Source organism: Balaenoptera acutorostrata, chromosome 21 (genome assembly GCF_949987535.1).
Source record: "Balaenoptera acutorostrata chromosome 21, mBalAcu1.1, whole genome shotgun sequence".
NCBI classification, from domain to species: domain Eukaryota; kingdom Metazoa; phylum Chordata; class Mammalia; order Artiodactyla; family Balaenopteridae; genus Balaenoptera; species Balaenoptera acutorostrata.
In genome coordinates this window covers 5326992-5354778 of record NC_080084.1, presented here as the reverse complement: position 1 = coordinate 5354778, position 27787 = coordinate 5326992, and the positions used below count along the sequence as shown (strand labels likewise).

Genomic DNA, 27787 nt, shown 5'->3' with positions numbered 1-27787 from the left:
GTGGAGGAGGGTCCATGCGGCTGTCTGGGGGGAAGCCGTCCACCCAGGAGGGGCCCTGAAGCTGGAGACATTTTGAGGTGTCAGGGGTAGCCCTGAGGCCAGGCTGCCCTTCTTCAAACCACTGGAAAATTTTGAGCAGAGGACTGACATAGTTTCAATGGAAACGGATCACTCTGGCCGCCGTGTGTGCAGCAGTGTTGAGAACACCTCCAGGAAGTCTGCCTGGAGGCAGTGACCGTGGCGAGACAGGGGGCGCCTTGGATTAGGGCGGGAGCAATGGAGGGGTTAGTGGGCAAATTCTGCATATATTTTGAAGGTGGAACCAGCAGGATTTGCTCATGAGTTGAATGTGGGGTTTGAGAGAAAAAGAGGTTCTAGAATGACTTCCCTTCCAAGGTTTTTAGCGTGAGATGGGAAGGCTTGTGGGGGGAGCAAACTGGGGGAAAACAGGAAGGGAGGCGTTTGTCTGGGGAGATGCCAAGCATCTAAATGCAATCCACCAGTCAGCAGGATGATGGGTCTGGGGTTGAGAGAAGAGTTTTCTATGCTGGAGAAAAATCTTGGGAGTTGTCAGTGTCCTGATAATACTGAAAGTGTGGGACCAGATGGGATCACCTGGAGAGTGAGTGTGGATAGAGAAGCTCTAAAGACTGGGTTCTGGAACTCCCGTATTTAGGGGTCTGGGATAGGAATTGGCCACGTTTTTCTTAAAGGGCCAGATCATAAAGATTTCAGACTTTGCTGCAATGACTCAATTCTGCCCTTGTAGCACAAAAGCAGCCACAGATGACACATGAACGTGTGTGTCTGTGTTCAATAAAACTTTATTTATAACAGCAGGCAGCTGCCCGAGGGCCACGTTTGCTTACCCTGGATCTGGGCCATGAAGATGAACCAGCAGGGAGCAGCCCAGGAGAGAAGAGGGGAACCCGGAGGGCATGTTTCTCAAGGGGAGCAATTTTCAGGGAGGGAGTGATCAGCGTGGTCAGATGCTGCTGGTGTTAAGAGGAGGATGGAGAGTTGACGCTGGCCACGTGGAGGCCATGGGGGAGCTGATGGGAGCACGCTGGATGGGGCAGGTTGGAGGAGAGGCATGGCGGAGGACGGGGGGAGCACGGCTTGCTCGGTCTGGTAGATGACTTTGTGGAGGAGTGTGGTTGTAAAGGGTGCAAAGAAGTGAATGGTTAAGTGTAGGGCTGTTTGGTCAAAGTCAGTATTTCTCCCTTAAAATGGGAAAAATATCAGGGTGTCTGTGTGCCGATGGAGATGGTCCAGTGGAGAGAGCACAGAGGTGATGCAGGGAAGGAGGCGAGCACTGCTGGGCGATGGCCTGTGGGGGAGGGGACGGGATGCAGGGATGCAGTGTGCAGGGCCAGGCGTGGCCTTCGCTGGCGGCTGAGGGAGGATGGGTAGCCGTGGTCAGAGGCACTGGCGGGGTGGGGTGGGGGAATCGTCGAGGGCACTCTCTCCTGTAGCTTCATTTCCTCTGTGACTAGGATCAAGAGCTGTGACAGAGGCAGGGAGGGACCTCAGCCCGTGGTCCATTGAGAGAAATGCCCCCGGAGCCCCGAGGGAGGGGACGGGAGACAGTGACAGAGAGAGTTTGAGTCTCTAAATCAAAGTTAAAAGGTTTCTGCCCACGCTCTCCCTGTAAAAGGGGCCTTGTAAATTCTCAAGAGTTATGACTGAATTAATAAGGCCAAGAGGAGGGTGTGGATTGAGGGTCCTCAAAACTTAGTCTCAGATTCCAACAGGCCTGGAGCTGTCTGCCCAGGTGGCTCTTGTATGACTGTATTCTTCAAAACTCGAGATGTAACTGACATATAAAATTATATGTTTCAGGCATACAACATAATAATTCAGTATTTCTATATATTGTGAAATGACCACCACAATAAGTCTAGATAACATCCATCACCACTCATAGTTACCTTTTTTTTTTTTTTTTTTGCTACAATTGCATTTTGAAGAAATGGAACGGCTTGCCCGGAGTAATGACAATCCTCAGAAATCAGACAGTTGGGTGAGGCACCGAGAGCCCCTTGGCCAGAGATGGAGGAGGGCTGGGGGATGCTTACTGCACTTCCTGCTCTCTCCTCCTAAAGCTTGTTTTTTTTTTTTTTTTTTTGAGACTTCTTGTTTTTCTTTTTTACATCTTCCTATAAGGCAGGAGGGAGGCAGGAATGAGAGGAAGATTCCTCTCTCTAGTTTTTTTTAAGATGTTCTGGGGAAAGAAGGTGGGACCCAGGTCACATGATCTGGACATGGGGTGGGGCTCAGGGTGGGCTGAGCACGTGGTATCTCCCGTTAGGAAAGGAGGCCTTGGGAAGAGTGAAATGCAAATATAAACTGTGAAGACACAGAATATCTTCTTCGCTCTCCTTAGATGTCCCTTGGGAAAGAGACAGGAAAGCAGCCCAGGCAAGGGGTGGGATTACAGGGTGACCTGGGGCTTTGGCAAAGAGAACAGTCCAAGGTCACAAATCACCAGAAAAGCCGGGCAGATGAACTTGACCCAGGCTGTGCTGAGAGGACCGAGGACGGTCACAGCAGTGGGGGTGGCAGTGTTTGCTCAGGGAGCTTCAGAAGAGGTGCCTTGTGTACTGTCAGTGCAGCCAAGAAGGGGGGTGGCCTCAGACGGGACACGTGACTGGCCCTGGGTCCGTCGGTTTTTCTGAGGGGCCACTCTTCTTGGATGGCAAAGGGTCCAAAACGTCGTGCTCACCTAGGGGACAAAGTCCTTTGTGGGAGCGATAAAGATAGTAAGGAATTTGTGGTTCAGGGCTGATCCAGGAAGAGGGACCACCCATCTTTTCTCCAAATCTTGTTCCTGGAGGTTCTGTCTGAGATAAAATAGAGGATCTGGAAGCACAGAGGTGTAGGAACCCCGAGTTTATCTAACGCAAGGCATCTCTGCAGACACAGCTCACATCGTCCCTGTGGCTCTGCTCCAAACCTCAGTTTCCCCAGCTCTGCATGACCTCCTGGTACCCACCTTGGAGGTGTGTTGTAGGGATTAAGTGAGTATTAGCTGTAGAGTGTCCAACACAGCACTGTAATGCAGCGAGGGCTCAATGAGGCCTGGGAAGTTATACAAGGTGATGATGGTAGTAGGGAGGTAGTTTCTCTCTAAGGATGGCTCAAGGAGAGCCAGGGTAGTGGGCTGGGGTCAGGAGAAGCCAGGCGATGGATTCTGTGTGGTTCCACTACCGAGATCCCAGAGTGCTTAATAAAAAGTTTGGAATACCTGTTTTAGGGTTTCAGAGCTCAAGCCCTTTCTCCCAAATATTGCTGGTCAAGGTACCAGAGAAGAACACTGTAGCATTGCCAAATAGTGTAGTGCCTTCAAAAAATAATCCTGGGCAGGAAACTCTGAAAAGCTGCAAGAACCATAATATTGAGAGAGATTTAGCAGAACCAAAAATCCCTGCAATGCTTAGAACAGCAGGAGCATAGATTTCTCATACAAATCAAGTGATTTGTGTGAAAATCCTATCCATCTCCCTAACCTGAGCTGAATCAAGCAAATGATCGCTGTGAATTGCAGAGTGAGCTCTGAGGCAGGCGCAAGGCTGGTTTATGATCCTGCAGAACTTTTCTGCAGCATGAATTCCTGGGTGAGCAGGTGACTTTGAAGGAACGAAGCTTCCCCATCCCGGCTGGCCTCCCTTCCAGCTGCTTTGGTGCACGGCTCTTTTTTTGGGTGGAGGAATGTCCTCTGACTGCCTAGGGCAGAGCTTCCTGGCTTCCATCCTTTGAGGGGATTCAGCCCGTGGAGGGGGACTGGCACACATTTCCCTGGGCCTCTGAGGAGTGGCCGTGGTGGGCAGGTGCTGGCCTGGCTGTGAACTTGAGCATCACGGGAGCAGTCTGGCCAGGAGATACTCCTACCTCTGTGTGGAGAGACACATCGATATCTCCTTGCCTCTGCAAGGAAAGGAATGGATGGTCCAGTAGAATGGGCCCTTGTGAGTGCTGTGCTTTCAAGCTGGTCTATGTTATGGGTCCTGTAGAGTTGATCCTTCTTTGACTGTGAAAGGATATCTCCCACTCGAGATTAAGTTCCATTCCAGGGCATTCTGACTAACCTCAAGAGGGCTCAGGTGAAGCCAGTTTAAACTCTTTTCTTTCCTTCTTTTTTTTTTTAACATCTTTATTGGAGTATAATTGCTTTACAGTGGTGTGTTAGTTTCTGCTGTATAACAAAGTGAATCAGCTATACGTATACATATATCCCCATATCCCCTCCCTCTTGCGTCTCCCACCCTCCCTATCCCACCCTTCTAGGTGGTCACAAAGCAGGAGCTGATCTCCCTGTGCTATGCAGCTGCTTCCCACAATCTATTTTATATTTGGTAGTGTATATATGTCCATGCCACTCTCTCACTTCGTCCCAGCTTGCCCTTCCCCCTCCCCGTGTCCTCAAGTCCATTCTCTACGTCTGCGTCTTTATTCCTGTCCTGTCCCTAGGTTCTTCATAACCTTCTTTTTTTGAGATTCCATATATGTGTTAGCATACAGTATTTTTCTCTGACTTACTTCACTCTGTATGACAGACTTTACATCCATCCACCTCACTACAAATAACTCCATTTCATTTCTTTTATGGCTGAGTAATATTCCATTGTGTATATGTACCACATCTTCTTTATCCGTTCATCTGCTGATGGACACTTAGGTTGCTTCCATGTCCTGGCTATTGTAAATAGAGCTGCAATGAACATTGTGGTACATGATTCTTTTTGAATTATGGTTTTCTCAGGGTATATGCCCAGTAGTGAGATTGCTGGGTCATATGGTAGTTCTATTTTTAGTTTTTTAAGGAACCTCTATACTGTTCTCCATAGTGGCTGTATCAATTTACATTCCCACCAACAGTGCAAGAGGGTTCCCTTTTCTCCACACCCTCTCCAGCATTTATTGTTCCACAAACTAATTTTCACACTGACACATACACATCAATGACCTTAGTGACCAACTGCTTCATTTACTAATCACAAAAGCTTTCTCTCTCTCTCACTTTTTCTCTCTCTGTGCTTATCAGTATTTGGAGAAATCCCTGCTTCTTACTACTGCCCTAGAAAAGAAAGGGCAGAGTAAGAAGGTGACATTTACATCAATACTGCTAAAAAAAAAAAAAAAAGTCTGATAGAAGCTTAACACAAGGTTAAAACAATAACAGTGAAAAGATGCAAATTTCCTATAAATCTCTACGACCCACCTTATTCTGACTCCTAGATAACTGAAAACAGAACACAGAGATCATCCTTCATTTCCATCTAGAAACAAGAGAAAACAAAACACTTAACAAGAACATAAAAACAATAAGGAAGAGCCATTCTGAAAAAGAAGGGAAATTATTCAACTCTTAATCCTAGGAAATAACCAAGGGTAGAAAAGCTACCGTACCAAAGGTCTATTTATGAAGCTGTAATTCATATAACTCTTTATTTTTAAGCTGAAAAAATACAGTCATCAGATTTTCGGTCCAAAAAACTGTGCAAGAAAAAAAGCAGGCACACACAGAGGCTGAGAGGAAGATAAAGGAAGATGAACCTAAAGCCGCCAAGCTTTGACAATCACTGAGAAGAAGCAGTTTCTCAACATCCTGTGCCTTGAGGAATTCTTCAGTGAAAGTCAATTTCTGCGGGCCAACATCCTGTTATAAGCTCCCATTTCTCCTATTGTATCTACTATTTCTCTATCCACACAGATTGAAACTCTGATCGTAAGCAGATTACCAGCTTTAGCAGCAGGGAAAAAATAACTCAAATATTATACACAAAAGCAATGGGTTAACAAAGACAATGTAAGAAACATGTAAAGAAATATGCTAGAGTCTTGTTGCTCATATTTGCAGAACTCTCTTCTTTCAGCTGCTCAAAAATCCTAAATGGCATTGGGCTGATTCTTGAAATTTGCCTTTTCTTCAGTTTTGTTTTGTTTTTTTAAACCATTCTTCCATGAATATCGCGACGGGGCACTTGGCCATACAGTCCATTCACAGGCATCTGACATGATTATTTACTTCTGGAAACAGCTGCTGAATTCCAAGGCACTGGGACACTTCTTGAAGGAACAAACCTGGTTCTCTGGTCTCTACTGAGGACACGGTGAAACTAGGATTCTCTGAACTCAGCGATGACACGGAAGCCAAGCTGTGCTGTTTCCAAGGTAAGATGCCTTGAAAAAAAAAAAAAGCTAAAAATCAATCAGATTTTAAAAACAAAAAGACTCTAATAAAGTAGACAAAATTCTCACACAGTGTTACATTTTCGCTAAGACTGAAAAATAAGTAACTCAGATAAAAAATTTCAATCCTTCACTTCAACTTTCAATCTATTTTCAAAAAAATTTTATAGGGCATCACAGGTTATACAATAAAAAATACTGCAAATAATTGACTGTTCCTGAAATTAACAAAAAATATCCATTAAAATTGTAAAGAAATTCTGGTGACTGACGTTTTGATGTTTACCATGGCCAGGATAGAAGATGGGCTTTGAGAAAACGCTATTTCTCTGCGTTCATATCTTATTTGGAAATGGTATGAACAAGCATGATTTATACTGAGCTATAAAGTGAGCTACAGAACTGATGACCTGGAAAATTTCTTCTAGCCATAAAATTCTGAAATTGCATACTATCTGGTGATAAAATCTTGACACCACTGAACCAGCTGTAGGCAAGCCATTTGACTTTGCCCTGATTTTCTCATCTATAAAATACAGGGCTGGTTCTTCTTACATGGGGAGATGGGTACTAGGATCACCTGAGGATGGCTTAAAATACAGATGCCTGCCCAGCTCCAGCTCTAAAGAGCTCTAACCTCTGGGATTAGGCTAAGGCATCTGTTCCTGTTACTGTATAACGAACCCTGGGTCATTCTGTCTACACTCATACTTAGAGAACCACCACACTAGGTCACGTTCAGGATGCAGCTCTACAGCCCTGAGAGTCATAAAATAGGGCAGTAGGGATGCCATTACTCCAGCTTGACAGGTTTAAGACAAACGAATCACTGTGTCATTTTCTCCTTCCCTAAAAATCCCCCGTTCAGAGAAGATGCCAAAACTAAGATTAAGGCTAACGTGCCAATTGGTTAAACACGTCAATGGAGATTATTTTTACCCCAAATTGTCCCAACTATATCCTCGGATATTTAAATAGAACACAACTGCAGGACGATATTCATAGTCATAAGCTGCTGCTCTGACAGGCCATCCCAAAATATGAGCTGATGTTAAAATGATAGCAGCAACATGCCATTTCTTACTCAAATTATAAAGCTGCCCCCAAGACAAAGGTCACACCCCCCTCCCCAGCAGAAGCGACATGTCATGCAGAACACCGTACCTGCACAGCTGCTAACCGGGGCTGTGGCCCAGGCTTCACCCCAGGGCACCTCCTCCTCTGATTCCTGGACAGCGGGTATGGTGACGTGTGTGCTCCCCTATCGGCCGAGTCACGTGGATTCAATGGGCTCTGTTGGTGCCCAACACCCCCAAAATAATATTGTCAGCTCCCGACTAAAGGGACACAAAACTGGGCTTTCAGAGTATACCACTTTCCTTCATCTTGCTGGATTTTGTTTGCAGGCCCTCATCCAAGTCCACATGGCTTCAAAGTGACCTCACTCCAGGTTTGTCACCAAACCAACAGTGCCGTTGGTTTTTTTCCACCAAAGAAACATTACTTGGTTGGAAGAGGCCTCTGGGCCCCAAGAGTGTGCTCTACTGTCCAAGACAAGCTGAAAAAGTGGGTCAAGATTTCACAAAAGGATAAGGCAAACGGACAGATGGGCACCGGAAGCCTTCAGTAATGCTCCCATCCTGGTAAATTGCATTCACTAGGGATTTAAAAGTGTTGAAAAAAGAAGAGTTCTTTCACATGAGTTATTTGACACTGAATTAGTATCTTAAGCAGTCACTGCCCTTTGTCCTGGTGAATCACTGCCCTAGAATTCAACACCTACCAAGGGTCCTAGTCCCCCTCAGCTTTGAGGTTCAAAATTTGGTTTTTCTCCTCTTGCCTTCAGTCATTTCAAAATATAGTCCCCTCAACCATTTCATTATCAACCTCTTCTGCCTGGAAAATCCAGCATTGTTTCTGCAGCTCAGAGTCACTGCCACCGTGTATGCTACCTTGAAATTTTTAAAGAGCTTCCTTTACAGCTGAGAAACTAGGGTCAACTTTTAGCTCTCTTTTCTGTCTTTGATAAAGTAAAACTCCCCAGAGAACCCACACTGATTCAAGAGCCAGGCTGCCTGGGTTCATATCCCACCTCCCTGCTTACTACTCACATTGTGGTCTCGGGCAGGTGAGTTAACTACCTCCCTGTGCCTCAGTTTCCTCATGTGAAAAATGGGATTATAACTGTACCTACGTCAAAGGACTGTTGTGAGAGTCGAATACATTTACATGTAAAAGCACATTTTAAGCACTACATCCATGTTAGCTATCATTATTTGCTTTATGTAACTCCAAATTCTCGTATTGTTCCACGTGTGTACACAATGTTTGCCCAACTGAAATACTACCTATGCGAGGACTGGGACCACAGTTTGAATATTTCTGATGTTCCCCCCATGGCACCTAATATTCACTCAATAGGTACAAATAAACCTACTCGGTACAAATTATTATACTGGATGAACAAGGAAGTTCTCAAACACAGACCTGGGTAAACATGTATCCCCTGCCCTCGAGTAGCCTGTATTTTGGGTGGGGAAACAAAACACAGGAAACGCTCATGCAACAATACAAAGCCATAAAAGATTAAATGCCAAAGTATGTGGTTTAGACAGCTACCATTCAAAGGGCTCACTGTGAGCTAGGACTCTGGAGAGGGCAAGCCTGCAGTGGCCCTGCCCCTAGAGGGGACTTGGATTTCCACGACAGGTGGGAACAGAGAGAGGATTCCAGGGTATCTGCTCATTCCACAGATATTTACCGCACACCTTCCGTAGGCCGGCCTCTGTCCTTGGCTCTTGGAATACGGCCATGAGGGACCCAGAAACGGTCCCTGCACCCCGGGACCTAAAAGGGCACTCATTCCACGTGAGAGCCAAGTTCTGAAGTAAGGAAGAAGGGCCTGTCCTCCAACCCGATGAAACACAACATCCCTTAAATGTCTCGTGAACAGGAGCCAATGCTGGCATTACAGTCACTCCGGCTTCCAACAATGGCAAACATACAGAAATTAATAACTTTCCATGTACTGTATTCTAAATATCTTCCATTGTTTATGAAGCACATTAAAGAGATACTCTCCATATTTTGGATACAACTAACATATAAGAGATTTACAGACACACACAGTCAGTATTACTGGAACAGTTTTCGTAATAGAGGCTGTGGAGGCCCAGCTGCTCAATTTTGCCCAAATGAAAGCCTATTCATTAAAGCCCTGTGCTTGGTCTCCTCCCGCCCTTTTCCCTTCTTCTTCTACTAGTGGCTGCCCACAGATATCAAATATCTACTAGAAAAGTGCCTGAAGATGCATGTGTTGGCAGGAATCAGTTAGTCACGATGGGTGGAAGTATTAACACATGCATCTTTTTCTTCCTACATCTGTCCACTCATCTCCTCCCAGAAGAGAACGCCTTCAGGGAAAGGAACCCTCTTATAAATACCGACTGGCAAAGCATTCTCACTCCCTTCTTCTCCGATGACGGACCACTATCTGAAGATGCGTGAAGTCCAATACGCTCTAATCACAAATATGACACATTTCCAAGCGCTTCGCTCATCCTCTGCAGGCCTCTCACCCGATCCTACTCTCCCAAGATGCAAAGTGCTGGATCCCACCATCATTCTCATCATTGTTACGCCTACACAAATTATTACATTGTAGCTTTGGAAACACAGAATCAACTTCTTGATTAAGGAAGTCAAAACTACTCAATTAAATCCAGTCAAAAACTTCTTCATGCACAAAGTACTGGACTCAAATATGTTTAAGACATGTAAAGGCAAACTGAAAAGTAAGGTAGAACCCCTACAATGTAGATTACTTAACATTCTCAACATTTACATACCCATTAAAGTTAGACTCATCAACAAAGTAATAGCCAACCCAGTTTTTTATTTCCTTGGTTTGGTACTGGAAAATCACGTTCCTGTTTGACTGTCATTCGTTAACCCTTAATTAGGAATGTTGCTTAGAAACTATATATGGAAAAAGGGCACCTTTCAGAAGGGACCATTAAGGCTTTCCCAACATTTACTTTTTTCCAACATCCAAGCACAGCCTGTTCATTGGGTGACAATGACATGTAATGGGAACTCTGATAAAGAAGAGACACAGGGCTTTGGAAACTATTGAATACCCCAATAAAGGGACTAATTGCAGTTCTGTGCAAATGTAAAGCCTTCTTCCAACTTGAAAAACACATTAAATTACTCTATGAGTCATTTTATATTGCCCACACCCTTATTTTACAAAAAAACAGAAGCAATTAATGTACATATTCCACATTTGGACACGTTCAAATCAAACTCGTGTACTCAAGTATTTCTAAGCAACCTATGTTTATGCAAAAAGTTATCCGGAAGATTAAATGAGATAAAGCATGTAGACCATTTGGCAAAGGCCTGGCAAGCAATCAGTACTCAACATTGCACATTATTATCGTTCCTAATTTTCCAACTCTGTAATCATACTAAGCAGTTATAAAGTTATGCACATGATTATGTATATATAATATACATAAACTGTGTTACTACTAGAAATAAAGCTTTTATGTTATGTACCAAGCAATGCTCTTCATCTAGACAGAGGTGAGTTTAATTTTAACAGAATGATCCACAAAGAAGCAGAGAAAGCTGGCTAAGGGGTAGGATGTTAAATGTTACCTCGAATCTCTGCTTATCAATTAAGGATACAACCTCTACATGGTCTAGTATGAATTATAATCAGCAGTCAGCTGATCCTAGAGAACTCGCTCAAAATGAATAGTTAAGATGTCAAGCACGTGGACAAGTGGCCATTTATTTGCAAGGCTGCACCAACCACTGAAATCTGATTACTTCAATACTCATGCTGAAATCCTCCATAAATTCATTACCTGTCTCATGCTAGAATTTTACAAGTCCTTACACACAAAAATTTTAAATATCCAAAAGTCACTTAAACTGACAAGACTACAGCATCCTGGGCACATCCAGTTTTCAGAACACTTCAATAGCCTCGGCCACGCATCATTTATTATGACAGGGAAAATGCAAAGCCAGTGAGAGCACGTGCTTTCCTAAGCAAATATTAATAATAACCCTATGCCCTCATTACGAAAAAGAAAAATCTTCGCGTTTTCAGCTTAATCTCGACCCGGGGCCAATGCACACTCCCACCTCCCACGCCGAGACGGCGCCCGGGCGCGCCGAGGTGGGGCTGGAAGCTGCTCGCGCTCTCGGGACAACCCGTCCCCTCTCCCCGCGCACTCGGACGCGGCGCGGCCAGACCCACGTGGACTCCAGGCGGGGGCCGCCGGGGTCGCCGCCCGGGGTGGCCAGGAGGGGCCGGGGGCGGGGCCAGCGCCGCGCCGCGAGGCCGGGGAAGGGAGCCGGGCTGCACTCACGCGCCCGGGGGGCTGCACCAGGGCCGTCGCGGCCTCCCTCCGGTTCCCACACTGAGATGGGGGCGGGGGGGCGGGGGGGGAAAAGACCTGGCTCCTCGTTCCATCCGGAAGCCGCCGGGCCGGCAGGAAATGACGAAGCAGAGGTCGTCCGGTCCGTGCGGTAACCGGCTCCGCGCGTCCGGCCGCGACTGCAGGGGAAAGAGCGCCGAGCGAAGCAGCCGGGCCGCCTGCCGCCTGCAGAGTGAGCGGCGTGAGTGGCCCCGCCCCGCCCCGCCCCGCCCCTCCATGCGCGGGGAGGGTGAGAGGGAGGGGAGGGAGCCCGAGGGCGCCCCCAGCCCGGCGCCCGGCCGTCCCAGCTCCTCTGCCGCCGCGCCCCAGGCCGGAGGGAACAGTGAGGCCCGCAGCTCCAGAATCGCGGATCGAAAGGCGGAAGCCGCCGCCTGCGCAGCGCAGGGCACCCGGGATGGGAGGATGGGGGAATGGGGGAGATGGGGGAGATGGGGGGATGAGGGGGATGGGGGAGATGGGGGGATGAGGGGGATGAGGGGGATGGGGGGGTGGAGCGGGCGCGCTTCAGGATCGCACCGCGCGCAGCCCGCGGAGGCCGAGCCCTGGCGGCTCCGGCCCCCGCCGCCTGCCGGGGTGGGGGTTACATTGTCTGCCCGCTAGACTGCTCCTCTTTCCGTGACTGGCAGGTCTCACGAGTCTGGGCAGGGCCGGAAGCGCCCACGTTTGGGAGTCCAGCGTGCGACTCGCTAGCCTGGGTGGTTTGGGGCGAGTTGTGTACCCAGCCCCCCACCCTGCGTCGTCTGCCAGGTGGAGCTTTCGTGCCTCCCAGCAGGGTGATGGTGACAATGAAATGCATATGTGGACTGCCCAGCACAGGCCCCTCAGATGTTAATTGCCTTCGTCTTGCTTGTTGAAGGCCTGTGACCTTGTACCCTCCCGCTTCAGCAACCCAAGCCTTTAGCGTTTCAGAGGACTGAGGGAAAACCATATTGATGCGATGGGTTGTGTTGTAAGGAGCTCGTAGACCTGTATGAGTGACTCCAATCTGAACTTGTTTCAAAATAGCAAAGCTCTAAGTGAGAGACGAAATGGATAACATTCAAGACATGATGACAAGTGATCCTCAAAAGTGAACCACCTAGACATGGCATCGGGAACCCCAAATACGGGAAAAAATTTTAAAACTTAATGATACAGCCGCTTGATCCCAAGAAGAGTACTAGTTCTCTACTTAAAAGTTTGTCAAACTGAAATCAAGCCCCGGTTGTCACATTTTGCCAACTTTATCTCTGGATAGTTAAGTGCAGCTCATCCTAGCAACTCCTTACTGAAATAGTTCAAGCACTAATTTACAGGAAAAATATGTGAAAAAGGTGCAGTTTTCTCAGAAAAGCCCTGAATCCAAGCACATGATGGTCTTGCTGAAACATCCATTAACTTGCCAGGAAGGAACCACTGTAACGCCCCTGGGTGCTTTACACTTAGAGGGAGGCTGTGAGGTGTGCAGTAGCCGCTCAGCAGGTGTGCGTGTGTACACTTGGTTAGACTGTGGCGAGCTGGGAGGGCACCGGTCATAGTTCAGGCCACATGGGAGCCGTGGTCTGTACTGTGGCTTTGTACAGGACCATTCCTTATTCCTGGCAGTCTTACAAAGGCATGCCATTGGTCATGATGGAGGACCAGGCAAGAAAGACCTACCCTCGGTGCAAGTCTTTCACAACTATACTACTAAAAATAACTCAAGTGCGTGTCCCAGAACAGTAGTGTCATTGCGTACCAATCAAGTTGTATAATTCACAGTAAGATTTCACCATTCTTGGTCAGCAGAATTTCAGAATCCTTCTCTAAGTATAATGAAAAACTGGCATATTTGTAGGAGGAGGAAGACAGCTTTGTAGGAATACACCATTTATCGAGTGGCACATGAACAGAATTTTGTGGAACACTGAAGCAAGAAATTCACTTGGCTCAGATCCAGTCAGGTGTTAGAAAACAGGTAGGAAACATTTTCATAGCGTGTCAGATAAAGGGCACCTGCAAAATGTTTCAGTAGCCATTGTTAAGTCTGCTCCCCTTTTCTTCTCCAATTTGTTAGTAACTCCCAATCCTGAAACCTGCCACCGTCACTGCATGGCCGTGCCGGCCCTTCCGCAGCACCTCAAATCAGACCTCTGAAGTCATCTCTTATGGCCCAAAACAGTCATCGTTATTTTATGTTTTGGCACCAACGAAAATCTAGAAAAAACTTCTAGATTCCGTAAATCGTAAAGACAATTATAGTCTTTGATGTTCCAAAAGTTTCCATTCCTAAAGTAGGCTGATTACTTACTATGAATAATGTTACATCCAGAGAAACTCTGGAGTTCAATTTTAAGGAATAAGAATTGAAACTCTGAATAATGCCAAATCCCCCTGCACCTCCCACTCTCTTAAAAAAAAAAATCCATAGCCAATCTTTAAAATCTAGGAATTGGGTATGTTTAATTATTTAATAATATTTAGATCTTGCATCTATAAAATTTTAAGTTCTGTTTTTATTATTCTCTGGCTAATTTTTAAAAGACCAATCTTAATGCTCATCAGACACCAATAGATGTTTCAGAGGAATGACTCTTGCCCTCAGTGTCTAGAATTTAAGTTAAATGGCCATTCACGATACTCACTTTAATACAGTCTGTCCGCAAACGTCTGACAGAGACTTCAGGTGTCAGAACGGGACCAACATGCCACCTGGCCTGGGAGCAGACCCCAAGGAAATTTCATTCATTTTATGCAGAGGCAAACTGTAAGAAAGAAAACAGACTCTGCCCTTAATATACACTGATTAACTTACTGAGCCAAATCTACACTAAAGAACATTTTGGGGACTTCCCTGGTGGCACAGTGGGTAAGACTCCGCGCTCCCAGTGCAGGGGGCCTGGGTTCGATCCCTGGTCAGAGAACTAGATCCCATATGCATGCTGCAACTAAGAGTTCGCATGCCACAGCTAAGGAGCCGGCGATCCGTAACTAAGGAGCCCTGGAGAGGCAACTAAGGAGCCCACCTGCCGCAAGTAAGACCCAGTGCAACCAAATAAATAAATAAATATTTAAAAAACAAAAAGAAAAAGACCATCACTCTCCTTTAAAAAAAAAAAACATTTTGGAGGCTCACAGGACAGATTGCAAGATACTTCAGTGGAGGAATTTCTGCAACGCCTTCACTGTTGTAGGATGTCTAGAAAAAGTTGCAAAACAATTTCTTGGACATTCCAGGTACTTTTTTTCCTTGGTATTAGAAAATGACTATCTTAGTAGAAACTACAGTACAGTTATCACCTGTCATTTGTTCACTGTTTCTCCTTTTGATAGAGTATCTAAAACAACACTTCTGAATTTCTTTCACATATTAGGTCATTTTACTTAGACTTACAAGAGCAGAACTTTCTCTTTAAGGAAAAATTCAATGAACTTCCCAAATGCAAATAAGAAACCAGTAGCTGTCCCTTGCTACTTGATACACTTGCTGTTACCATTCATTTCCTGTGGGAATGTCCAAAGAATGCATTTCCTTGAATAGAAGTCACAGCTGTGTAAATAGCAAAAAGTAACTTTTTATCCCATAGCTTCCACAGTGGGCCAGGAGGCCAAAACTAGATAAAGCTCCAGACATGTTCGTTTTCCAGGTGTGTCAGGGGCCTGTGGAAGAGTGCGGTCCTGGCTGTCGCATCTCATCCCGACTGCTGTCACGAGTCTCACGCTGTCCTTCTCTCTCAGCACCCCAGCCAGTTGTGTGCACCTCTGTTTCAAGCATTCAGTTGCTTTCGTCTGGGTGATGGTTACAGTTTGGAAACCGTGCAGTGACATTTCAACCCATATCCTTTTAGAAATATGATTTTTTAATCCCGAGTTTGAACCTTTATGTAGGAGCTGTGGTGTTTCAAAGTCAGAAATAGGCGAAAATGTGTTCCATGCCTTAGTGATCTAGACCAGGGTTGGCCAACATTTTCTTAACGGGCCAGATGGTAAACATTTTAGGCTTTGAGGACTGTGAGGCAAAAATGGAAGATGCTCCGTTTAAAATGTATCCGTTTAGAAATGTAAAACCATTCTTGGCTCCTGGGCCATACAAAGACAGGCAGGGGGTGGGAGCTGGCCAGCAGGCCCTCTGTTTGCCAGTCCTTGTCCAGCCGTCACACCATCACTAACTGAAAGAAACCCTGCCCTCTTTGCTGCCTTACAGTCCCATGCCTGGCGGTTACGGAGTGATGGGTGACGAGGGCTCCATCGATGACAGCGTTCACGAGGCCTGGAATGAAGCCACCAACGTGTACCTGGTAGTGATCCTTGTCAGCTTTGGGCTCTTCATGTATGCCAAGAGGTAAAGGCTTTAGAGTCTCAGGGTTGATAAGAACCCGGGCATTTATAAGTTTTGCAGGTTTGTTTGATCTAAGTTAAATGCACAAAAATAATTTCATCAGCATTTTTGTTCCTGCTATGAAATCACTGTCTAATCGGGTCAGCCCTCACATACTGGACACCAGGATTTGGCTTGGAAAACCCAGTTGCTCTGAGAGATGGGGATTTAAGTGCAGCTCTTGGCACCCAGGCCAGCTGCTGTATACTCCTATTCTATCATTTCTGGTACAGCTCAGTTTTCTCATTCAGCCAGCTTCACTGTCACCCTTGGATGAGCACGTATTTGGGGCCAGTGTCCCTGAAGTGCACAAACTCTAACTCCTATGTGTTCAGCAATTCTGTCTTCGCAAATTTCAAGCCCTCCCTTCTGTTTCTTGTGCGTAATATTGGTATGATCCAATTACTCGTCCGGCCGTCCCCCAAAACTCAGTCCCCCGAGAACAAGGACTTCTGTTTAACCTTTGTGTCCCTGATGTGCCGCGTGGTGTAAATCCTCAATAAATATTTCTTGCTGTGATTCCAGATGCTGCAGCGCAATCCAGCTGTTCTTTTCCACTCTCCCTGGCTCCTCTCCTTCAAGTACAAGTTAAAAAAAAATGCACGCTGAGGGGCGTGCTTTGAAGCGGAAAAACAGCAGTAGTTGGATTGAGCTGCTCCTGCCCGTAGCCATGTGCTTCGTGGCGTCCTCTGCCAAGGTCAAAGGCATTAGACAGCTCACGATAATTAGTCAACCAAGAATAATTGATGCTCGGCCCGGGGAACAGTTCAGACCCACACTTGCCACGGGACCTGCAGGCTCGCCCTTCCCGACCCTGAGACCCCTGAGCCGCTGGCCCACTGGCCGCCTGGACCCTCGGGGGAGCGGGGGGGGCGGGGGGGGAGGCGAGAGGAGGCCTCCACAGAGCACGGGGGGGGCCAGCGGCAGGTAACAGCCTTCCCCTAAGAATAGCCACCGTCTCCTCCCCACCCCACTGTTTTAAAGGCAGAGACAGGCTGTTGTTAATTTTAACTAGATGACCCCACTAAGGCCATGCTACTCTATTTAAGAAATCGTTTATTCATTGTTTTTCAAAATTAAGGTCTGCTCACATTCTGTTTATTCTCTGCCCGCAATAACGTAGCTTTATTTGCATGACATGAGAGGGAGGGAAAAAAAAAATCATACTTTTTTTGTCTGAGCATTTTTCCGTGCAACAGGGCTCTTTTGCGGGGATTGAGGGGAGACACTTTGTTGTATGAAGTGGGCGTGTTCAGCTACTGCCTTTTCTTTCTTATAACCCTGTGACTGTACACGTACAGCTTCATACTTCTAGTGAAAGAAAGAATACTTGAGCCCAAGAAGCATCTCACGGGGACAAAATAGAAGATGGACTCATGGCCACTTAACGTCCTTTTAATGCAGCTTCTGGTTACTACGATCGTGTGAATGTTACAGTCCTACAGCTATGAATACAAATCTCTTTTCTGCATTGGTTTCTGTTTTAGAAATAAAAGGAAAATTATGAGGATATTCAGTGTGCCACCTCCAACAGACACTCTGTCAGAGCCCAACTTTTATGACACAATAAGCAAAATTCGTTTAAGACAGCAACTGGAAATGTACTCCATTTGTAAGTATATTCTGTGCTTAATTACATACGTAAGCCTATTTAAAATAGACTCTTTGGGGTTGAGTCTCATTGGCAAAGGTTATCAGAAATAGCTGATAATGACACAGGGAACTATACTCAATATCCTGTAATAAACCATAATGGAAAAGAATATATGTATGTATATCTGAATCACTTTGCTGTACACCAGAAACTAACACAACATTGTAAATCAACTATACTTCAATTAAAAAAAATTTTTTTTTTATTTTAAGAAAGAAATAGTTGGTAATGAAAACATAGGGCCTTTTTAGATGCTCAACACAGTATCAGCAAACCCGGTTTGCATGAAGTTAGTGTTTCAGGACACTTCACTCATTTGGGGCCCTTCCAAGACCCTGAGAAGAGCCCTAGCAGCGTGTTTCACGTTTTGAAAATTTGGCAGAAATTAGATGCCTTAACAATCGGTGAGGCTGCTGTCTCATCCTTCTCTAATTTCCCTCCTTTGCACTTCCCTCGTGTGCAGTGGCGTCGAGGTGGCCAAGAACATTTTGGGGATCTGGCTGAGGGGACGTTGAGTTGAACCTACTTTAGTTTGGGTTTGAAATTTTGTGTTTATAGAGTTTGCAGTCACTTCTATTACAATTAAATTACTATGTGCTGCAGCCATAGCAGTATAGGAACGGCTTCCAGGCCAGAGGTTATTAACATGTCCTGTGGTACTAAACCCTGTGAGTTAAGTGGTGGAGAAGAAACAAAGGTTAAAGGGTAGGGAGCCAGGATGAATTGTACATCCAAACCACAGCCTTTGATGCCACCATTTAAAAAAATGGGGTGTGGTTTCCATGGTGTATCATTAAATGAGAAAAGGCAAGATGTAATTATATGTATTCTAGGGTACTGCTCCTTTACAATCAAATGACAAAAACATCCCTATCTACGTGTAATAAAAATGTTCTATAGAATTTTTTTTTACTGGAGTATAGTTGATTTACAATGTTGTATTAGTTTCAGGTATACAGCACAGTGATTCAGCTATATATATATATATATATATATATATATATATATATATATATATATATATATGTTCTTTTTCAGATTCTTTTCCCTATAGGTCACCACAAAATATTGAGTATGGTTCCCCGTGCTATACAGTAGGTCCTCGTTGGTGATCCACTTTATATACAGTAGTACGCATATGTTAATCCCAACCTCCCAATTCATTCCTCCCCAACTCCTTTCCCCTTTGGCAGCCACAAGTCTGTCCTCTATGTCTGTGGGTCTATTTCTGTTTTGTAAGTAAGTTCATTTGTATCTTTTTTTTTTTTAGATTCCACATGTAAGTGATATCATATGATATTTGTCTTTCTCTGTCTGACTTACTTCACTTAGTACAATGATCTCTAGGTCCATCCATGTTGCTGCAAATGGCATTATTTCATTCTTTCTTATGGCTGAGTAATAGTTCATTGTATATATATATATATGTGTATATATATATATATATATATATCACATCTTCTTTATCCAGTCATCTGTATATGGACATTTAGATTGCTTCCATGTCTTGGCTATTGTAAACAGCACTGTAATGAACATTGGGGTGCATGTATCTTTTCAAATTATAGTTTTCTCTGGATATATGGCCAGGAGTGGGATTGCTGGATCGTATGGTAACTCTATTTTTAATCTTTTAAGGAACCTCCATACTGTTTTCCATAGTGGCTGTATCAATTTACCTTCCCACCAACAGTGTAGGAGGGTTCCCTTTTCTCCACACCCTTTCCAGCATTTATTATTTATAGACTTTTTGATGATGGCCATTCTGACCGGTGTGAGGTGATACCTCATTGTAATTTTGATTTGCATTTCTCTAATAAATAACAATGTTGAGCATCTTTTCACGTGCCTGTATGTCTTCTTTGGAGAAATGTCTATTTAGATCATCTGCCCATTTTTTGATTGGGTTGTTTCTAAAAATGTTCTGTATAATTACACAAGCCTGGAGGAAGGCTTGGAAAGATACACATCAGATTATTAACATTCATTACCTTGATGGGAACACTGTGGGACTCGAGGGAAAAGACTGGATATTTTTAAAAGAAAGATGTCTGTGTGTTTGCGCGCACGCATAAAAAGAAGCAAGAAAGAGTGATCAGCAAGATGTTACTGGTATATGTCTCGGGTGGAGTGTAATTTCAGGTGAAAAGTAGAAAAACCATATATATATTTTTTACACAAGTAGAACCTCTAGAAACTTCTTCAGCATAAATTTTATCCTGAGAAGTAGTAACAGCAGTTCCTTTGAGGAAAGGAGCTGCAGGACTAATCAGGTGGCAGGAAGGTACACCTTCCCTGTTTCCTCTGTTGTCCCTTTTGCATTCATGTGTTACTAGTTCAGAATAAGAAGTAAAACTGAATGTAACAGAGCAGCATTATTCACAGTAGCCAAAAGATGGAAACAACCCAAGTGTCCTTGACTGATGGATCCACAGAATGTGGTCTATACGTGCATAGGATGTTATTCAGCCTTTAAGAGGAAGGAAATTCTTTTTTTTTTTTTTTGGCTGCATTGAGTCTTCTTTGCTGCACGCGGGCTTTCTCTAGTTGCAGTGAGCGGGGGCTACTCTTCGTTGCAGTGCACGGGCTTCTCATTGTAGTGGCTTCTCGTTGTGGAGCACGGGCTCAGTAGTTGCAGCACGTGGGCTCAGTAGTTGTGGCTCGTGGGCTCTAGAGCACAGGCTCAGTAGTTGTGGCGCACGGGCTTAGTTGCTCCACGGCATGTGGGATCTTACCGGACCAGAGCTCGAACCCATATCCCCTGCATTGGCAGGCGGATTCTTAACCACTGCGCCACCAGGGAAGTCCCAAGAGGAAGGAAATTCTGACACATGCTACAACACGGATGCACCTTGAAGACATTATGCTTCGTAATTATTTTTATTGTGAACTGAAAGAAGCCAGTCACAAAAGAACAAATATTGTGTGATTTCTCTTCTGTGTAGCAAATTCACAGAGACAGAAAGCAGAATCGTCACCAGGAGTGGGAGAGGAAGGAGTGGGGAGTTACTGTGTAATGAGGACAGAGGTCAGTGTGGGGTGATCAAAAGAAGGGTGCTGGTGGTGGCAGCACAACAGTGTGAATGCAGTTAATGTCCCTGAACTGTACACTTAAAAACGGTTAAAATAGCAAGTTTTATGTTTTTGTATTTCACCTCAAAAAAAAATTTCCTTAAGAAAATTTAAGTATTTAAAAAACAAAAACAGGGAACCAGAAGCTCTGTATAGAAAATTATAAGTAAAGAGTTAGGTTTTCATTGATGCCTAGTCAAAGCAGAAGTTTGTGGGAGTTCCCTGGTGGCCTAGTGGTTAGGATTTGGTGCTTTCACTGCAGAGGCCCAGGTTCAATCCCTGGTCAGGGAACTAAGATCCCACATGCCTGGCGGCACAGCCAAATACAAAAACAAACAAAAATCAGAAGTTAGATCCTATCAAAAAATATTCAGTAGTATAGCATATACAATTATAAAGCCAGTGTACAGCTGTTTTTCTTCTTTGATGAGAATGGCATAAAATGAAATTTATCAGAACACGTGTGTTTGTAAGGCATGTTAGGTTTTCTGTTGCTGCTGTATTACCACAGATTCAGTGGCTTAACTTCCCTCTTAGAACTGCTTTTGCTGCATCCCGTAGGTGTTGGATTGTCGTGTTTTCATTGTCATTTGTCTCTAGGTATTTTTTGATTTCATCTTTGAGTTCTTCAGTGATCTCTTGGATATTTAGTAACGTATTGTTTAGCCTCCATGTGTTTGTGTTTTTTTCCCTGTAATTGATTTCTAATCTCATAGCGTTGTGGTCAGAAAAGATGCTTGATATGATTTCAATTTTCTTAACTTTACTGAGGCTTGATTTGTGACCCAAGATGTGATCTATCCTGGAGAGTGTTCCGTGCACACTTGAGAAGAAAGTGTAATCTGCAGTTTTTGGATGGACTCTCCTATAAATATCAGTTACATCTGTCTGGTCTATTGCCTCATTTAGAGCTTCTGTTTCCTTATTTATTTTCATTTTGGATGATCTGTCCATTGGTGTAAGTGAGGTGTTAAAGTCCCCCACTATTATTGTGTTACTGTCGATTTCCTCTGTTATAGCTGTTAGCAGTTGCCTTATGTATTGAGGTGCTCCTATGTTGGGTGCATATATATTTATAATTGTTATATCTTCTTCTTGGATTGATCCCTGGATCATTACGTAGTGTCCTTCCTTGTCTCTTGTAACATTCTTTATTTTAAAGTCTATTTTATCTGATACGAGTATAGCTACTCCAGCTTTCTTTTGATTTCCATTTGCATGGAATATCTTTTTCCATCCCCTCACTTTCAGTCTGAATGTGTCCCTAGGTCTGAAGTGGGTCTCTTGTAACAGCATATATATGGGTCTTGTTTTTGTATCCATTCAGCAAGCCTGTGTCTTTTGGTTGGAGCATTTAATCCATTCACGTTTAAGGTAATTATCGATATGTATGTTCCTATGACCGTTTTCTTAATTGTTTTTGTAACTCCTTTTCTTCTCTTGTGTTTCCCACTTAGAGAAGTTCCTTTAACATTTGTTATAGAGCTGGTTTGGTGGTGCTGAATTCTCTTAGCTTTTGCTTGTCTGTAAAGCTTTTGATTTCTCCATCGAATCTGAATGAGATCCTTGCCAGGTAGAGTAATCTTGGTTGTAGGTTCCTCCCTTTCATCACTTTAAGTATATCATGCCACTCCCTTCTGGCCTGTAGTTTCTGCTGAGAAATCAGCTGTTAACCTTATGGGAGTTCCCTTGTATGTTTTTTGTCGTTTTTCCCTCGCTGCTTTCAGTAATTTTTCTTTGTCTTTAATTTTTGCCAATTTGATTACTATGTGTCTCAGCGTGTTTCTCCATGGGTTTATCCTGTATGGGACTCTCTGCGCTTCTTGGACTTGGGTGGCTATTTCCTTTCCCACGTTAGGGAAGTTTTCGACTATAATCTCTTCAAATATTTTCTCTGGTCCTTTCTCTCCCTCTTCTCCTTCTGGGACCCTTATAATGCGAATGTTGTTGCATGTAATGTTGTCCCAGAGATCTCTTAGGCTGTCTTCATTTCTTTTCATTCTTTTTTCTTTATTCTGTTCCGCAGCAGTGAATTCCACCATTCTGTCTTCCAGGTCACTTATCCGTTCTTCTGCCTCGGTTTTTCTGCTATTGATACCTTCTAGTGCATTTCTCATTTCACTTATTGTATTGTTCATCTCTGTTTGTTTGTTCTTTAATTCTTCTAGGTCTTTGTTAAACATTTCTTGCATCTTCTCGATCTTTGCCTCCATTGTTTTTCCGAGGTCCTGGATCATCTTCACTATCATTATTCTGAATTCTTTTTCTGGAAGGTTGCCTATCTCCACTTCATTGAGTTGTTTTTCTGGGATTTTAGCTTGTTCCTTCATCTGGTACATAGCCCTCTGCCTTTTCATCTTGTCTATCTTTCCGTGAATGTGGTTTTTGTTCCACAGGCTGCAGGATTGTAGTTCTCCTTGCTTCCGCCTTTTTAAGACTGTTGATACACATTGCCAAATTACCATCCAGAAATGCTATGCCAATTTGTAGTCCACCCCAACAGTGGGTGTGAAGCCTGCCTCACACAAACACTGGCTTGTAGCACTTTTTAAAAAGTGTAAAACTACAAAAATGAGTACCTCTCCCTTTTTCATGCAAGTGGATTACTCCAAATTTCATAACTTTTTTCAGTTAATTTAGCAAGTCTGTAAATTTGCATCTACTGCATCATTTTTTGTGACTGTTCAGTGTTCCTTTATATGAATATGCCACAGTACACATAGCTTCTCCATTCTTGTATATAAGCTATGTCCAGTTTTTCAGTTTTTCCAAATAGTACTCTGATATGTATCCTTGCCTATATCTCTGGCTATTTCTTTTGGTTAAATACTTAGAAAGAGAGTTGTTGGATCAAAAGGGTATACACATTTTAAAGGCTTGGCTTAATCTGATAGGAGAATAACCACATTTTGTTTTATTTTGTATTCCTTTGATTTACTGGTGGGTTTACTGGCTGTTTGTATTAATTTGGCAAGTTGGTTAATTATACCCTGTGTCCATTCTTCTGTAGTGAGAGGTTGTAACGGTTGTATCCTATCCTGTCAGATCCATATGTCTGACTTTCTGTTTCTGTGTGTCATGGGGTGTTGAAAGACTCCAGCTATTTTAATGTGATGCTCCACACAACACTTAAGAAAATGACTCACGATAGTTGCCTTTCACGTAATATTTTTTAATACCTGCGCTTTTGTGATGATCCCTTTTTAAGTGAGTAGGTTGTTCAGCCCCAGAACTACTAGAATTCATGATCATTTGTTCTAGTTTTTGTCTGACCTTTTACTGAGAGAGTTCTTGACCATCATACTTTCATGATAGGTTTTTAGTATGTAGTGTGTCTTCACACATTCTTTGAATTTGTTATTATTTGTATCCTCCTAGACTTGTCTTTTTTGCTCTAAATCTAACAGTTATTACATTTCTTCTCTTTCGTTTTCCCCTTTTAACTAGTTTGAAGTGTGATTTGAAGCTCAAGATCATGATCAAAAGAATGCAGTGCCTTTCTCAGCTCCACCAGTTTTTGCTTCTGAGGTTTACATGCCACTGCTGCCCTTGCTAATTATGAACTGAGATTCATTTTGTGATGTTTTTTTCTCATAGGTTATATACAGTTATTCTTCAGTTCTGTAATGGTAGAATATGTTGGATGATTTATTGGTACTGAAGGCAGGGTTATCATTGCACATCCAAAAAGTGCTTTTGTTTTGTTTTGTTTTGTTTTTGTTTTTTGCTTTATTGGAGTATAATTGCTTTACAATGGTGTGTTAGTTTCTGCTTTGTAACATAGTGAATCAGCTCTACATTTACATATATCCCGATATCTCCTCCCTCTTGCGTTTCCCTCCCAGCCTCCCTATCCCACCCCTCTAGGTGGTCACAAAGCACCGAGCTGATCTCCCTGTGCTGTGCTGCTGCTTCTCACTAGCTGTTGTACATTTGGTAGTGTATATATGTCCATGCCAGTCTCTCACTTTGTCCCAGCTTACCCTTCCCCCTCCCCGTGTCCTCAGGTCCATTCTCTACACCTGTGTCTCTCTTCCTGTCCTGCCCCTAGGTTCTTCATAACCATTTTTTTTTCAAATTCCGTATATATCTGTTAGCATACGGTATTTCTTTTTCTCTTTCTGACTTACTTCACTCTGTATGACAGACTCTAGGTCCATCCACCTGACTACAAATGACTCCATTTTGTTTCTTTTTATGGCTGAGTAATATTCCATTGTATATATGTGCCACATCTTCTTTATCCATTCATCTGTCGATGGACACTTAGGTTGCTTCTATGTCCTGGCTATTGTAAATAGAGCTGCAATGAACATTCCAAGAAGAGGTTTTTAAATTGGATTATGCATTATGTATGTGCGTATACGTTTCTGTTTTTTTCCATACCCAAAATTACAAACCTGCCATGGCTGGTCTTGTGCAGGACTCTTCCACACGTGAGAAAATGAGAGTTGTCTATATGTTAAATCTGTATAGACTTCGCAAGTGACCTTTTGTCTTTCATCGAAAGCACTTGACCTGCGGCAGTGTGGCCTCACCAGTGAAGGAGCAAAGGCTTTACTAAAGGCCCTTGAAAGCAACAGAACTCTGGTCGTTTTGGATATAAGAAAAAAATCCACTTGTTGGTATGTGGTCACTTTTTTTAAAAAATTGATTAACACATAGCAAAACAAAAAGAGTTTGTTCACGTATTGACAGTTTTAAAAACTTAACGTGTTTCTCTTTCCTCATCGTATACAGTTGGCCCTTGAACAGCTTGGGGGTTAGGGGTGCCGCCCCCCACACAGTTGAAAATCTGGGTATAAGTTTATAGTCAGTGGTTCCGCATCTGTGGATTCAACCAACCTTGGCTCGTGTAGGACGATAGTACATATTTATTGAAAAATATCCGTGTGTCAATGGACCCGCGAGGTTCAAACCCATGTAGTTCAAGTGTCAACTGTACTTTTCTAATGTTGCACTTCCCTTATGTTTTTAGCAGATAATGTACTAATTAAAGTGAGTTATACCTTTAAATTGTTCTTATCTCTACTCTGAATAGAGGTGAACCTAGATACTAAGCCTGCTTCCACCAAGAGCCTTATTTCCTTGTTGTGCAGCCTCTGAATTCTTGCAAGGAGTACTTTATTCATTTGTCAGTTTCACAAGTAATTTTTTTAATAGCTTCTGTGTGCCAGATACGGGTCAGGCACTAGGGATAAAGCAGTGAACCAGACAGACAAAAGTCTTGCCCTCGTGGAGCTTACATTCTAGTGAAGGGGTTCAGATAGAAATGAGTAAACAGATAAGTAATATAATTTTAGACAGTAGGAAGTGCAAAAATATCTCAATGTAAGGAGAGTGAGTGGAGGCAGGTAGGACTCCATTGGATAGGTTTGTTAGGGGACAGCTTCACTGGAGAAGTGGCATTTGAATGGAGACTTGAATGAAGAGAGGAGCAAGCCATGGAAGATCTGGGGTAAGCACACTCCAGGACAAGGAGGCAATGAGTATGCAGGCATGTAGGTGGGTGGAGTATTTAAGGAAAAGCAAGGAGGCCAACATGGTCAGAGTACTGAGTGAAGAAGAGTGTGGTATGACGTGAGGTCAAGGAGCTAGCCAGGGATCTGATCTTGTAAAGTCTTGAAGGCCAGAGTAAAGATGTGGATTATTCTAAACGAGTAGAGGGTTTTGAACTGGAATAAGGCATGATCCAAATAGTATCTGAATAAGATGACTTGGTATAGAGAATAGACTTGGGGGGATAAAGAAGAGAAACAGGGAGACCAGTTAGGAGACTATCACAGTGGTCCAAATAAGAGATGTTTATGGCTTAGCTTAGGTTGGAAGTTTGGAGCAAGTGAAAAGTGGTTGAATTCAGGTTGTGGTTTTTTTTTTTTTTTTTTTTTTAATTTTTATTTATTTATTTATTTATGGCTGTGTTGGGTCTTCGTTTCTCTGCGAGGGCTTTCTCTAGTTGCGGCAAGTGGGGGCCACTCTTCATCGCGGTGCGCGGGCCTCTCACTATCGCGGCCTCTCTTGTTGCGGAGCACAGGCTCCAGACGCGCAGGCTCAGCAATTGTGGCTCACGGGCTTAGTCGCTCCGTGGCATGTGGGATCTTCCCAGACCAGGGCTCGAACCCGTGTCCCCTGCATTGGCAGGCAGACTCTCAACCACTGCGCCACCAGGGAAGCCCCAGGTTGTGTTTTGAGGGTGTAGCTAACAGGGCTTGCCGATAGATTAGATGTGGGGTATGAAGGAAATAGTAACAAGGAGGCAAGTCGTTGATGATTATGTGTGCAACTGGGTGGTATCACTTAGAAAAAGGGGGCTGACGGGAGGAGCAGCTTTTGAGGGAATATCAGGACTTTGGTTTGTTATCTTAGATGCGCTTTAGGTATCTAAGTGTCTGGACAGTGCTCAGACTGTACTTTCTATCCAAAGGTATCCAAAGCCACTTTAGATGCAAAATGTTTAAAGTTGACCTTTGCTGCTGCCCAAATCGTAACCACTGGGGGCAGTCTGCAAGATGGCATCTTACGTTTTTGAGGAAGAAATTAGAATACACAAAGGGGGAAATAAGTGTATAATTACATAATGTAGATATCATATTTAATTTTATGGGGAAAACAATAATTAGTTGGCTTTTGGTTTTAAATGAAAATAGCCACTCACTGGGAAATAATTCCTCTAATTTCAATTTATTTTACTTTAGATCATTCTGTGATGAAAGCAGTTATCAAAAAAGTTCTCCAGATGGAAGGAGTGCCAAGTCAGAGGTATATAACATGTTTTAGTTCTCTCCGAAGGATTTCTCTTTAATGGCTTGTTTTTCTTTCTTTCTTAAAAGAAAATTATCAAGGTACTTTCTGCCATCTTAAAACTAAGTTTTTAGTCAAATTAAATGGCTTTTCTGTTTTTGAAAATGTTGTGTGATGCCTTAATTTAGGTTCCCAGAAATGCAGATTGAAAACCTTTTATTAACTTAAAGTATCTTAATTTCCAATGAAGATCAAACCCTCCTAAATTACCTGTAACTTAAATGGCATATTTATTATTTCTGTCTCAGTACCAGTGGATAACTTCTCCATCGGTGA

General features: G+C 43.6%; 1 protein-coding gene and 2 long non-coding RNA genes across 5 annotated transcripts in view; 2 read left to right on the top strand and 1 right to left on the bottom strand.

Annotated features, from left to right (window-relative positions):
* Positions 1-11081, top strand: part of LOC130706137 (uncharacterized) — a 12792-nt gene extending 1711 nt beyond the window's left edge. Inside the window, exons 2-4 of the long non-coding RNA XR_009006544.1 lie at positions 6041-6174; positions 7599-7835; positions 9596-11081. This is a non-coding gene — a long non-coding RNA (uncharacterized LOC130706137). The remainder of the gene's footprint in view (positions 1-6040; positions 6175-7598; positions 7836-9595) is intronic.
* Positions 5402-11765, bottom strand: LOC130706136 (uncharacterized). Its single transcript, XR_009006543.1, has 3 exons — positions 11667-11765; positions 7357-7849; positions 5402-6183 (listed from the first exon to the last, which is right to left on the bottom strand). It is a non-coding gene; the product is annotated as an uncharacterized LOC130706136 (long non-coding RNA).
* Positions 11722-27787, top strand: LOC130706134 (small integral membrane protein 19-like). 3 transcript variants are annotated; one of them, XR_009006539.1, is made up of 5 exons: positions 11722-11829; positions 15811-15948; positions 17472-17596; positions 25221-25335; positions 27406-27470. XR_009006539.1 is itself a non-coding variant. In XM_057537383.1 (5 exons), the coding sequence occupies exons 2-5, from the start codon at positions 15815-15817 to the stop codon at positions 27770-27772; spliced, it is 336 nt and encodes a 111-aa protein (XP_057393366.1). In that variant the 5' UTR covers positions 11722-11829; positions 15811-15814; the 3' UTR covers positions 27773-27787. The 3 variants fall into 3 exon arrangements, 1 of the variants encoding a protein (XP_057393366.1); XR_009006540.1 differs by having other exon boundaries at positions 25134-25335; XM_057537383.1 differs by lacking the exon at positions 25221-25335 and adding an exon at positions 27760-27787 and having other exon boundaries at positions 27406-27469.

What these genes read in the sequence shown, in the direction of transcription:
- LOC130706134 (XM_057537383.1), top strand. Translation starts at nt 15,815, where the DNA reads ATGCCTGGCGGTTACGGAGTGATGGGTGACGAGGGCTCCATCGATGAC. An exon ending in CTCTTCATGTATGCCAAGAG is followed by an intron (nt 15,949 to 17,471) that starts GTAAAGGCTTTA and finishes TTTCTGTTTTAG; the next exon opens with AAATAAAAGGAAAATTATGA. An exon ending in ACTGGAAATGTACTCCATTT is followed by an intron (nt 17,597 to 27,405) that starts GTAAGTATATTC and finishes ATTTTACTTTAG; the next exon opens with ATCATTCTGTGATGAAAGCA.